We start from the raw sequence: 14,124 nt of genomic DNA, 5'->3' as shown, positions 1-14,124 counted from the left end.
CTACATTGATTGTAACGGTACATTCAATGCTTAATGCAGGAGCATTAAAATTAACATAAATGCAGGTTTAGCTGCTGAATTTTTTGTTTTGTGTTTTCTGTATTACTACCAGGAGATGGCAGCACATTCCCATTTTACAGTAAAATGAAGCCAACAGATTGACAGGAGCAGCTTTGATGAAGTGTAAGGGAAAAATATCACATTGATTAATAATAATCAGATAGTAGAGTGTCACATCTAGCTTGTATCGATTTGACAGCATGATGGAGCAGCTGGCTCTGTAAAATGTGACTGTTGTCTTTTAAGTTATCTTTAGTGGCGTTTAAGACGTCCTTTACTTGCCTGCTTTCCTGTTTATGTGCTGAACTTATCTACAGTCTCTGTGGCTGACTTTTCATCTTCTGTCACTTGAACCCCTGTTAATAAATCACTGTTTTTGTCACTCAAAGCAGGCTGTCAGGTGGACAATGGGCAGCAGGGGAAAAAAGCCCAGGTTTAGAGGACCTTTCCCCTTTCGCACCCTTCCCCAGCAGAGCAGCCGCTCCTCACGTCATCAGAGCAGATAAGAGCAGAGGTAGGATCCACAGCCTCAGGGAGGGTTTGTTATTCCCTGGCCTCTGAGGCCTGACAGCTCCCCATTGTTTTCATTCCTTTACTCCTCCACTGCAATGACTCCTTTCCGTCTTCACTCAAGACAGGATGTAGTACTTATTATTATATTATATTAATATTTTTTCTCATGAGGATGTCGTACTAAATAGTGTCACACACTCTCCACAAGGACAGAGTGTTCTACTTGCACACACATGTACAGCTCTGGTTTAATGACACTGTACAAACTGTACAATTTAATACTTCCTTTTTAATAACTTCACTCAACTGAATCTGTTCATGTTTTTTTTTTTGTTTTTTTTTGCTTTATTATTGCTTTAGAAGATGTTTAAAATGTATTTGAATAAATACTTTGTTTAGGTCACTGAATTAAAAAAAAAAAAAGTTTTCATTAAGGGTGTAAGAAAAATTAGAATCGGCGATATATCGTGATTTTTCACCGTGCGATTATTGTATCAATCTTCCCAAAAAAATTCCCAATCGATTTCTTTAATAATGTTTTGTTTTTTTTGACGAAAAAAACATTTAAAGCAGAACTAAGTAACTTGCTCTTAGCGCTTCCCTTAAAGGTCCCTTTTGGTTTTGACACTGTCGTAAACACTCCGCACCCCAGAGGCAGCAGCTCCTTCCTAAACGTACCGGGGGGCAAAATGAAGCAATTACCTTCTTGATTAAGCCTACATTCTGCGTGAACTCGTCCTTTAGTAACTCCATAAGTTGACTATTTATACCGTAAAAGCAGCACTGTTTATGATAAGTGAAGTGATCAGCCAGTGGTCTCCCCTGTCACCCTGCTGCACAGACACATGCAATTGTTCCCTGGTAATGACGTCACTGGAGCGATGAAGTGACAAAAAGCACCCCTGTGTTCAAGCGACTCATCACGGGCGATTGAAATGGCTTCAGTCGCTACAGTCGCATTCGGTGTGAACGCACCTTTAGTGTGTATTGGGCTGTCGTAAAGGGGTATGTGTTGTCACGAGAACAGAGCTACGAGACTGGAGGCAGCGATAGTGCCAGAGACAGCAGGGGGAAAGACCCCCGATCACCCCATAAACACTTGTATTACCCTCAGAGGGACTACGAAAAGGATTTATTGAGGTGAAAAAGTTACTAAGTTCTGCTTTAAATGCGCTAACATATGCATAGCACATAAACGCCCGGTCACTAGGTGTCAGTGAACCACATCAGACCTGGTTAAACTACATCACTCCTCAGTGCATTTTAGCTTGGAAGTTGATTTCACGTTATTTTCATAAAACATACTGGGCACCTTTTCATAGATGTATGTGGTAACTTTTTCTTTTCTCAGGCAGTGTAAATAGACTTTATGTCTGTAGGGGGCGGTCGGTCATTGTCATTTATGCAGCTTCTAATAGTCTTTCAGTTGAGCTGTTTTTATAAATCAAGTTGAGTAATTAAGGAAGTTTGCTGCAGCTCACAATAGAAATTGAAAACGTGCCAGTCCACACGTGTCTGAGCTGAATCCGATCGCCTGCTTATTGGAGGGTTGGCGCACACACACAGATGAACAAGTGGTTGAACCACTAGTGAAACTTAATCTTTAAACAGAAAGCCAGTGATTCCTGTTGCACAACTGGCCCTGAAACTATTAATGATGAATCATATTACCGTACATGATCGATGCTATTCGTAACAGCCTGTCAATAGAGATCAAGATGTCTTCAGGGTCAACAAAATAACAGAAAAAAAATAAATGGAACTCGATTTTATCATCACTGACTTAGTCTCAAAACACTTTACGATGTCAGCTACATTCACTAACCTTTGGGACTGAGCTGTCATTAGTGTTGTAGTACTCAAGACTGGCCTTGGTCTGTAGACCAGATTTGAAAGGTTTTAGACTTGAAATAATCTCCACTCGCTCTTCTCTCGCCCCTGAATGCCCGAACTCGGTCAAGACCAGCACTGATTCCTGCTATTCTTCAAATTTACTAATGTGATAATGAGGAAAAGAACTTAGTTTAACGATAAATATTTTCGATTCATGCCTTACCTTTTTTGTAAGGTTTTTTTTGTCATAGTTTTTGAAATAGATTTTTATGTCCTCGGTCTTGGATAATGTTGTCTTGAGCACAACACTAGCTGTTGTGCAAGGGCACTAATCTACCTTTGGGACCAACTTGGATTCAATGTCTTACCCATGAATACTTGAGTCTTGGAATCAAACCCCCAAGCTCTTAACTAGAACACGACCCCTTCTACCACCTGAGCAATGATCGCAAACTGCCATCTTAGGTTTATTTTGTTTGCGTTTGGGAAACAAGAACACGGAAAATCATATCATGAAGTAAGTCATGTACACTTCTATTACAAGATGGACTTGTTGCACAGAAATGTCATTAAAAATGTTGTTTCCTGATTTGTTTGTAGAAAATGTTTGTCCTTGCTTTGTTGGGACAAATTCGTGGAAAATTACAGATGAGTTGTGTAGCAGAGCAGATGGAGCTGGTGTGGAGGAGGTCACTGAGGGAGGGGGGGAGGTCCAGGATGGACTGGAAGTGTGTCTCCTGTGCCGTTTATAAACATGTCCCTGTGCCTCTGCTCATGTGCACTGCCAGAGCGCTGATAGAAACGCCTCAAGATCTGATCTGCACTCAGCTTCTGCAGCTTCTCCATCCAAAGAGACTATAACTCAGTTCCTGCCTAAGATATAAAGAGAAACAACTGCAACCATTTCTCCTCCACCAGCAATGTACAGCTCCAGCTACTCCCGGGCCAAGTTTGGCATGGAGGCCAGAGTGCCGCTGCACCAGTCCAAAGGGAAGAGCTGTGGCTACTACATGAGGATCATCTTTTTTTTCTCGTCTCTCATCCAGTCCCTCATCATCGTCAGCCTGGTGCTCTTCCTCATCTACGGGCAGCCAGAGAAGTCAGCGGAGGAGATGAGGGTCAAGGTCGGTCACTTCTAGTGCCTTTTAGGGTTGATCTTTTATACATTATTTACTGTAAAGAGTGAATATCCTCTTTGTCAATCAAATGTCTCCCAAAATAGTACACACACACACACACACACACATATATATATATACATACTAACATATTGTAAAGAAAATGTATCAAAATGTTCTTATAACAGTTTTTTTTCTGTAATTAGATTCACATTTCATCAGGAGCTCTGATCTCTGAGGAGCCTTTTCTCTAGTGCACATGACCGAAACTCAAGGCCCGGGGACCAAACCCAGCCCTTTAGAGTATCAAATTTGGTTCCGCTTGAGAAAGTAAAAATAATAGAATCACAATATTTGCAGAGCTCACTTTTCTGGTTCTTATATCACATGACGGCAGTTAGTTTTTATCTGAAATTGTGAAAGGATTCCCAATTTTTCCAAAATCTGGCAAATTTTCTTCAAATTATTCCAGTTTCCCCAAAATTCCCAAAATCAGGGAAATTTAAGTGAAGATTCTGCAGAGACTGATATACTCACATCATTTATTTATCATTGAAACCTAGAAGTGCAAACCAGGGCACAATAATGTTGAATTTGCTCTTTTTTCACCTAAAATCTGTGGCCCACTTAAGCTCAAACTGGTCCTTATTTGGCCCCTGCACTAAAAGGAGTTTGACAGTCCTGTTCTAGTGCATATGCTGAGGTATTGTGCCAACAAGTGTAGTGACAGTCTCTCTCTCTCTTTGACTCTGAAGGAGCTGGAGCAGGGCTACAACCGGCTGAGTGCGAACAACATCCAGCTGAGGAAGGAGAAAGGCCAGCTGGGAGCTCAGCTGGGGGCCCGCACTGCAGAGAAAGGAGTTCTGGAGAAGGAGGTGGCACTACTGAAGGTTGAAGCCAACCACACGGAACATTTACAGAGATCCAAACTAGTAAGTAACCAAGCGAGACCAGCAAATCTCCTGCGGGAACCTCAAGGTTAAATAGCACAGTGATGAAAATGCTGCAGAGTAAACCTTCTTCATTAAATAAAGGTTGTGCTTTCTTCACTTCAGAGTTTTTCTGCTTTCACTCAGACATTTTTGTAGTTTGCAGACTGACAACCTTGAAGATGATTTATGAATTTACTCATCATGCACAAATCTTTTTTTTTTTTTATTATTACTACCAGATGATGTGTGAGAATGCCAAAGCTGCATTGGCAATGATGGCTCGACGTTCCAGTACTCCAGTCCAGCATGTCCCAGTAGTGTCTACGAGCAGTAAGTAGCACAGAAACAAACTAGAAAAGCACTCGGAGAGCGCACACCTCCGCCAAGTGATTTATTAAACTACAACGCACTGTTTTATTTAAATGGTGCCACATTTATTATTTTTAATATTTGTCACAAGCATAAAAAGTACGGCACGAGTAACAGGCGGGACATACACACAATGCAATTCCATGTTCTCTAAGTCAGCATAGCTTTTTCTCCTTTAAAAAAGGAGAGAAAAAAGAATGAGTTTGTACATCCTCTGTTGGTGAATTTAGTTGATTTGGTTTAATAGTAAAAATATAAATAATAAATGTGTTTAATAATTATAGACATTTCCTATAAATGAAATTTTTGTCATCTTTAGATTCAATTTATTAATTTGTCTGTCATGTAAAAAGGTAGACAAGACGATCTCTCTGCCTCGTACGTGAATGATGTCTATAAACCCTCATAAACTTGAACATCACAACAGAAATTATTATTTATAATATTAACAGTAGCCTAAAAGTTATTTTCAGTGTTCGTACTGGGAAGACAGAGGAATGTTATGATTGTGACTGGTGTGTTTTCTGTCCAGGTGAGCTGAAGACTCTGCAAAGCCTCAACGTGCAGCAGAAAGCCATGATCACGCTCATCAACTCAAACTTCACCCAGACCGTCCATTATCTAATGGTGGAACGAGACAGCGCTTTAAAAGAACGAGATGAAACCACAAAAGAAGTCATTGCCCTGCGGCGCCAAAACACCCTCCTGGAGGAGCAGTTCACCTCCTACACCAGGTACCATCACTGCCTGTGCTTCCCGTCACTAGTCTGCACCAGAATTGCTGAAAACAAACTAGAATTTTTGTATTTTCCCCACTTTCAGGAAGTGTAAAGAAGACTTTGCTCATTCGTTGGATGGGATCCACTTAGTTACGACGAATTTCCTGAGCCGGATCAACAACCTGTTCCCTCCACAGCTGACCTTTCACCTCACCTGTGACAGTCAGCGGGAGCAGATGGAGAAGATAAGGAACAGCTGCACCAATCTGTCCAGAGACGTGGAGAATAAGTTTCAGCTGTACCTGGACAACGTCGGCATAAAGGTGCGCACATACAAAGGTTCATTGTTCAAGCCTTTAGAAAAAGGTTTAATAATACTAAAGATCACCTTTTTCTACATAGTCATATGAATGTATTTAATAGTTCAGAAAGTTCATCTACATCAGCGGTGTGTCAAACTAGTTTCAGTTCAAGAGCCAAATATAGACCAGTTCGATCGCAAGTGGGCCGCAGGGTTTAGGCGGGAAACAAACTATTTCAACATTAATGTGCCCAAGTTTTTTTTTTTTTATTCAGTTCATTTCCGACATGGTTGCAATCACAGAAATTCATTTTGACATTCAGAGCAAAATCACATCATTGTTTTTTTTTTTTGTTTTTTTTTGTTTTTTGTCCTTTTGCAGGCCGGAAAGGGCGACGGAAAAAAGCATTATGCTTATCCAGATCCGTCCCCTGATTTGAACACAGATAATTTTACATCAAACCTCGTTTTTTCCCTTGTCAAACATTCTCATCTTCTTCATAATTTCATCTTTTTTTTCATTAACGTTTTTTTTTTTTTTTTTTGTCCTTTTTTATGTGATGTGTTCTCGTCTGCAGTCATTGTTCCTGTTGTTACTCCTCCTCACTGTCCTTTTTCTCCGTATCTCCTCGAGCTTTCTTTTCCAGTCGTTGTTTACGTTCCTCCAACTCTCCAAACGAAAAGTTCTTCTTCTTTCGGAGTACCTTCATATCCTCGGAAAGTCGCCTCAGCTTACGATCCATCAGAAAGGCACATGCACATACACATACCCCCATCATTAGCAGGCCAAACTTCCAGTTATAAATTAGACATAAAGTATGGAAGGCATCAACAATATCTAAGCAAGTGACAGATACTTAAATATCCATTGATTTATTCATTTTTTGGACCAATTTTCATTTAATTTGTGGATATTTTGTGGAATAATTTGTGAAAAATTGCAGGATTTTGGAAACATTTTGAGTTCTTTCAACAACAATTTACAACTGAATTATTTGGTAATTTACACAGTGACTCATGTTTAATCTGTCATTTTCACTTTCTCTTGCAAGCGACCCATGATGCATTGCGAGCGAAACATAAATCGTCCTGGGAACGGCTTCCAGCTAAAAATCAAACATCCCCATTTCAAAATAAAAGCATCTCCTCTTGTCTTCAAATAGTTGTTAAAGATTTATTAATAGGGCTCTTGTTTTGAAGTTTAGTCAGCAGCACAATGGTGGGTCTCTGTGTCTCTGAAATGTCGGTATGAAATGTGTATACGTTAGTTTTATGGATCAAATGACCACATGTTAATATTCTACTTGGTCACTTTCTCACTTAAATTGTTTTCAGAACTTTCAAAGGTGGAGAATCAACAGATATTTAGCCTCAGTGTGATTCAGGTTTTTGTCGTAGGTTTGAAATGCATTTTGGGAAATTTGGAAGTATACTTCAGTGGGAATGCTCACCATCCTAATCATACTAGTAGTAGACAGTATATACTCACACAGCCAAGGTCTTAAAGACTCACAGATTTAAAATCATGTCAACTGGTATTTTATTTGAACAAACATTTTGGAGTAAAAGATACATTACATCCCTCTTAAATTAAATCATTCACAGTCAGAAAATGGCTAAACTGAATTGCATTTGAAGGATGTAACACCTTATCTTTGGGGTTAACATTCCTATGAAGCTAACACCCTGAAAGTTTTTCCAATAATTGCGGATTTGTTGGAACGTTTCTCACCATGAGCTGGATGGGAAACCACATCCTCGAGGGAGGAAGTCCATCCACAGCATCGTTCCTGATAAATCCAGCTAAAGAGACAGACGTCCTGTGGGGGCGAACGGCAGGTCACAGCAGAGGTGAAGTGTGTGTCTGCTGATACAGCAGCAGGAGAACAACACACAAAAGATCAGCCAGGTTTCACTCCCAAAGCCATATTTCATCAGGACACAAACCCCACTGTGGGGACAAAGTCAAATGTTGTATGTATTATCAGGGTTTTTAGTACATTTCCAAAGAACTGTTTTTATGTTTTTATGGAGATGATGGAAATTATTGAATAATAATTCTAAAAAAAATAAATGCATTGGATTTATATAGCACCTGATTTTAATCGCCAAAGATCCAGCAAACTATGTGATTGACTGGATAGTGTTAGTTTAGACAGAAAATATTTTCATAGCTTGAGTCAAACTAGACCAAACACAGACAGGGCCAAAAAAAACTAGCGGATTTGAGTGTTACAGAAGACCAACTGCACGAATGGAAGATATTGGCTTGTGGATGCCGGCACTGCTCGCCATGGCTTTAAACATGTGACCTCACTGACCTCTCGACCACTGGATTCACACTTATATTATAGTAACAAAAGTAGGTAAAAAAAATATAACAATAATAAAACAAAACAGAAAAACTAAAGCCATTGTGACGGCCATCTATTCCTGATCTTCTGACTGAAAGATGGTGTGTTTAGAAGTCAATGTAACTCGTCTTGATAGCAGGTAAAGTTGCTAAATTATTGGAACATATATCTCTCTAGAGTCTAGACCTTAGGGTCTCGCTGTTAATCTGTATTTTTTTCCAAACGGCACTGCAAAAATATGAGGAGGGATAATTAAACGTCCCACCACAGCTGAGGCTAATTTTCCCACTTCAGATCCATTACCTTCTCCATCTCTGAGCCAGCTGTAGGGATTTTACTCTACTTTTTTCCTGGATCATTTAATTGAACAGCTCCAAAGACAGATGACAAGAGTTGTGTCATTTCTTTGAGGTTCAGTAGAATAAGCCCACACGCAGGTGGCCAGAGGAAGACGTCGCTCTATTCTTTGTGCATCTCTGTCTGTTTCTGCTCCCCTCTGTGTATCTTCATAGCTGCACCCTCCTTGTACCCAAAGGTATCTGGTACAAGCACATTTATCACAGGGCAGACCAACTCTGCTTAGCTCACTCCGTGACCTGGAGGTCATGAAAACAGTTCACAGTTGTATGTGTATGTGTTCAAACCAAATCAGGTAGAGTTTCAGGGCCTTTCAGACACACATTAGGAAATACAGAAATTATCCTTTTACAACAAACACAAGTGTTTCTTCAGTTGTGCAGATTAAATTCCTCCGTTAACTATAACATGAACCGCTTCCCTCTGTGACATTAGTCTATAAAACTTTATGCTGGGCTTTTCTGTGTTCGATCACAGGCCGGTAAGAGTAAATACTTCTATTAATGTGGGTTTTATTCTGGGACTGATCCAACATCCTGAAAGACATTCCATATTTCCACATTAAAATGAAGGATTCACAGTGTTGGTATTCAAGTATACGGCCGATAAAGGTGGTTAAAGCTGTAGCGTTGCGGAGGAAAGAATGAATTGGACTGTAATTGCCAGGCTGCAGGTTTGGTTCTGTGTCAGAGTAATTTACCAACTTTACCAAATCTCACGGCATCTTTGTTAGCTATAGCATCAACAGTAAGAGACTGTAAACACAAGGAACATTAAGGTGTTTGATTTTCTACATATTTTCCATATTATATTAGACGCGTGGAAACCATCCATCACTAAGCTGGTGACTTATCTTTAATTCTAAACACAAATCCCAAAGGAAAAGGGGAGCGATGCATGTTTACCACATCAACACATTTCCTGCAAAGCACATTTTGTTGATTTTAATCAACAATAAACTCTGTACTTTGTGTCCCCAGGGAGACACTTCTTATACATTTCACACATATAGCAGCTCTGCAGAAAATTCTCAGGAGAGATGAAAGGAAAGTCAGCATAAGCAAACACTTAAACAATCATTATTTGGACAGAAATAGACATCATTAGACAATAGACATTATTTCTGTGTGATTTCATATCCGCTGCAGAGTCCTAGATAAGGAACGCTGCAGTCGGAGGTAAACAAGTTTAATGTATCATAAAACATATGCTTTTCCTCTTCCAGGTGGCAAATATTCAGGCCCAATCGAGTCGGCTGGAGGTGTTGAATACACGTCTGACGTCAGACATGCAGCAGTGTGAGAGCCGCCGCAGGGAGGAGGCCACGCAGGCTGCCCAACAGCTGGAGCTGAAGCAGAGGAACCACGACGACAAGGTGGGTCACCGTTCTGTTCACATCTGTTTTTAAAATATTGTTTGTTCACGTAAATATCTGAACGTGCTGTGGAGCGACATTAATTACATAATAATAATAGAATAAAATACATAACCTGATGTCATAAAATAAGATATAATAAAGTTTTTTCATTATAATGGTGGAAATAAATAACACTTTTAAATACTTTTTAACATTTTGGTAAATACTCCAAAACATAAACAAATAAACAATATCAAACCTTAGTAATGCTAACATTGCTTAGGGAAATATAATAGATTTTAAAACAGTTTCATTTAAACTTAAATTAGATACTTGCATTATTATCCGAACAATTATACTAACATTGTGTAATGAGCTTGGACAACATTGTTGTTTTGTGTTGTGCTTTTTTTTTTTTTTTACTTTGCAGTAAATGATGAGTTCTTTCAAAAACAATATATTAATAATAAAAATGTTTTAATGTATCTACTTATTGTATTTATTTCACATAGTTTTTTTTTTAACAAGTATTGTATTCTACTAATAGAATTAGGTATTATTATTATTATAGAATATTGTATTCTACCATAATACCTTTAAGCAATTTGTTACTTTCAATTTTTTTCCTATTTTAGAATCAATTTGGCTACATTTTGTAATTAATTATATATATATATAAAAATAAATGTCTTTACCTTAGGGCTAAAATCCATGTGTGTATTGTCGTAAAGTATAGATGTCAAATCCATAATTAGTGTTTCTTATTTTCAGGTGGAGAAGTTACTGATGGAGCAGGACCGGCTGAGAAATCAGAAAAAGTTGCACGAGGAGAGTTTGATGCAGGAGAGGAAGAATAATCAGGATCTGCAAACCATGCTGACCAATGCCAGGGTAGGCCTGGACATCTCATTTGTACACAACAATAAAGACATTTACACAAATACTGTATGTGCGTAATATCATAATATGTCTACATGCTTGTGTATTTTTTTACTCCTCAGGCTAGTATTCCTAAACCTGCAGCCATGCCTGGAGCCCCCCAGCAGGGCAGGTAGGCCCTCAGAGCCTGGCCTTTGTTTAGAGATGCAGATGTAAAGAAACCATTGGTAACCATCCGTCACTTTTATTTTTATTATATAGGCAAAGCATGGAAATCTGAACTTAGTCTGAATTTGTAGCTTAGCAGTTGTCTGTATAATCACCAGCAAAGGTTCTCACTCTTTAACCCTCCTATTTTCTTCAAATAATACAAACACATTTTACCCAAATTAGAATTAATTTATCTTCAATAGTTTTCATCTAAATCTTCTAAAATTTAGCGACAACATTAATGACCACAAAAGTATGAACTATATTGGTTGTGGTGATGATATGACCTTTCCTGCTGTGCCACCATCGAGTTAAACTTTCATTAATTCCAATTTGGGGTGCACATTCATGACTCTCACAGAATGAACCATATTGATTAATGTTGGTGACCCCCCTTTTCCTCTCATATTTACCTATTTTTTATTTCCTTTTTTGTAAAGTATTTGGGGTTTTTCCACTATAAAGTCCTATGTCTCAAACATATCCTCCACTACGTCACTTTCACTGTGAAAGAGCTGTTCCAAAATGAGGATATTGTCTCCTTAGTTGTGTTTGGCCAAATGGTTTGAAGGTGAATTAGTGCTGCAAACGAATAATCAACTCAGAATGATTGAAAACATTATTTTGTAATAAATTCTCGAATCAAAGAACAAAATGTTTTTCCTAATGTTTGCTTTTTCAAAGTTGTGTTCTCATCTGATTATTGTTGTCAACAGAATTTAATGGGTTTGATTTGACACTTTTTGTTTTGGATTTTTTTTTTTTCTACTTTATACATTTAACCAATTTTATTGACAGAATAGATATTTTCAAATATTAATTTCATCAAATCAAACCAAAGGGAATATTCCACTGGTTAATGGATCATAGAAAGAATCAATAGCTACTGTTTTAAGCCAAATCTAGACATGATTTAGATTTTTCCTGTGCTTATGTGCTTTTTGTTAAACCTAAACCATCAAAACCTTGATTTAAAATGCTCTTTGTTCACGGGCAGAGGATTTATGAGTCGTGCACTTCAGCGATAGAGTTAACGCCTCCTCAAAGTGGAATAACTCAAAAACCTGGCTCAAAGCTTGACAACATTACCACGTTTCATAGAAATATTTATGTCTGGACTAAAAACAGTTCCAACAGTTTGTGTCTCTACCCCAAACTGTCCTCTTTGTGTTCTTCAACAAAATACAAACAGTCCCTGCTCATTTCGATTGTTATGTAATCATATATTTCTTTGCTCTTTTTTTCTTTTAGGTGAGACAAAAAGTAACTCCAAGGATCCAAAATGAGTCATTACACACACACACACACATGTAAATACAAATATCTCCACCACTGCCTGTGTAAATAGTTTGCCAGCTTGAAATTTTTTTGTCTGTATTTTGTGTGCGTCAGGATTCTCAGGCTCAGGAGAATGTAAAATATATCTAATCAGCACTGTTGTAAATATTTTCCTAAAATGTTGTTGTTCACTGTGCTACAATAAAGCAGAATAAAAAAAAAGACTATTCATCCTCACAGTGTCTTTTTTTTGTGTGTGCATTTACAAGGAAAACATGGACTCACACTTATTATAAACACATGAATTTTTAACGGTTTCATTTATTTTATTCATTTCCATTTTGTTTTTGTTTTTAATTGTTTCAACAAAATGAAAGAAAATACAATAAACACCCACACACAAAAAAATTGATGAGTGAACTTATATCTGTCTCTTATATGAACAAAAAAACAACACAATAACACACTCTTCTAATTTTAAATTGTATTGTCAATCTTCTATTCAACAAATATAATTTTATTAACAAAGAAGTTGCTTACACTGCTGCCTTGTTTTTTTCCCCTTTATCATATTGTTTTGCTTTCTTTGTAAAAACCACCATGGATTTAGATTTTTTATGATAAATCTAAATCTACATCGCAGAGGAGAGAATGCTAATAATACTCTTAGCTATCAGCATCTTTATATTATATATATACTGTATATATACAGTATATATATATGTTCCTCAATGTGCAGCGAGTTTTATCACTTCTCAGCGTGAGAAATGTCACGTGTGAGTGTGTGAATTTATCGAATTGCGTGTGTCTCACGCAGTTGCACATGCTAACTCGGTTAGCCATTATTAGCTGCTATAGCTGACTTGAAAATTTCTCATTAAAAGAACAAACACACATGACCAAAAGCAAGAGATGGTGCTTTTATTGGTGCCCGGAGCAGAAAACATACGATTGAACAATGTAATGATGCGTTTTACAAGTGGTGCGGCTATTTTAGGAGCTATTTTCAGGGTTTACCACTTCCTCTTCCTTTCATGAGCAGAAGCCATTGAGAATGTTTAGTGCGGCAGCTGGAAACAGCTGCACTGTGTTTTTATGATTATTGCAGTCAACCTGCAACACAAAAAGACAGCAACTCATAAGAAAACAAACACATTTCCTGATTTTATCGTATAGTCCTGCTGCTGGTCCGCGACATGTCCGTCTGTCACTAACTGACTCTCCAAAGTTTGACAGTTATCACACAATAGATAGATAGGTGATAATAATGATAATACATTTTATTTATTATGCACTTTACATTTGACAAACAAATCTCAAAGTGCTATGGCAAAATGGCAATAAAAACAAAGAGTACCAAAAAGAGTCAAATCAGCCTATGGTATAAAAGTCAGCAATAGCATTGACTAAATAAAAAATATTTAAAGTTTTTTAAAAGAGTAGATTGACCAAGAAACGAAATGCTAGAATTAGTGGAAGCGCTAATTTGATTATTAGTGCCAATAAGGATGGCCTCAGTTTTAGAGCTGTTTAGCTTGAGCAGGTTTTCAGTCATCCATGCCTTTATCTCCTCCAGGCAGTGTGAGAGAGAGAGAGGTGTTGCTGTGGGGGAGGTGGGGTCAGTCCAGATATATAGTTGCGTGTCATCAGCGTAACAGTGAAAGGAGATGCTGTGTTTGGTGTTGATTTTGCCAGGAGGGATGATGTAAATGCTAAACAGGGTTGGGCTGAGCACAGAACCTTGGGGCACTCCACAAGTGATGTGATGTGTATGAGACCTGGAATGACCAAGGGCCACAAACTCAGTCCTGCTTGAAAGATAGGACTGAAATCACTTGAGAGTA

The 14,124-nt window shown here is 38.2% G+C and overlaps 1 protein-coding gene across 1 annotated transcript; it reads left to right on the top strand.

Annotated features, from left to right (window-relative positions):
• The first annotated feature begins 56 nt into the window (after window positions 1–56).
• Window positions 57–12,496, top strand: plvapb (plasmalemma vesicle associated protein b). Its single transcript, XM_028445655.1, has 11 exons — window positions 57–183; window positions 453–574; window positions 3,195–3,530; window positions 4,280–4,456; window positions 4,696–4,786; window positions 5,358–5,559; window positions 5,648–5,867; window positions 9,782–9,931; window positions 10,685–10,804; window positions 10,915–11,019; window positions 12,254–12,496. Exons 3-10 carry the CDS (start codon window positions 3,327–3,329, stop codon window positions 10,966–10,968), a joined length of 1,218 nt encoding a protein of 405 aa, XP_028301456.1. The 5' UTR covers window positions 57–183; window positions 453–574; window positions 3,195–3,326; the 3' UTR covers window positions 10,969–11,019; window positions 12,254–12,496.
• Window positions 12,497–14,124: the final 1,628 nt, after the last annotated feature.

This window comes from Gouania willdenowi, chromosome 4 (assembly GCF_900634775.1).
Source record: "Gouania willdenowi chromosome 4, fGouWil2.1, whole genome shotgun sequence".
In the NCBI taxonomy this organism is placed as follows: domain Eukaryota; kingdom Metazoa; phylum Chordata; class Actinopteri; order Blenniiformes; family Gobiesocidae; genus Gouania; species Gouania willdenowi.
Note: the sequence above shows the minus strand (reverse complement) of the source record. Positions and strands in the feature narration are given on the sequence as shown.

What these genes read in the sequence shown, in the direction of transcription:
- plvapb (XM_028445655.1), top strand. Translation starts at nt 3,327, where the DNA reads ATGTACAGCTCCAGCTACTCCCGGGCCAAGTTTGGCATGGAGGCCAGA. An exon ending in CCCAGTAGTGTCTACGAGCA is followed by an intron (nt 4,787 to 5,357) that starts GTAAGTAGCACA and finishes TTTTCTGTCCAG; the next exon opens with GTGAGCTGAAGACTCTGCAA. An exon ending in AGAGGAACCACGACGACAAG is followed by an intron (nt 9,932 to 10,684) that starts GTGGGTCACCGT and finishes TCTTATTTTCAG; the next exon opens with GTGGAGAAGTTACTGATGGA.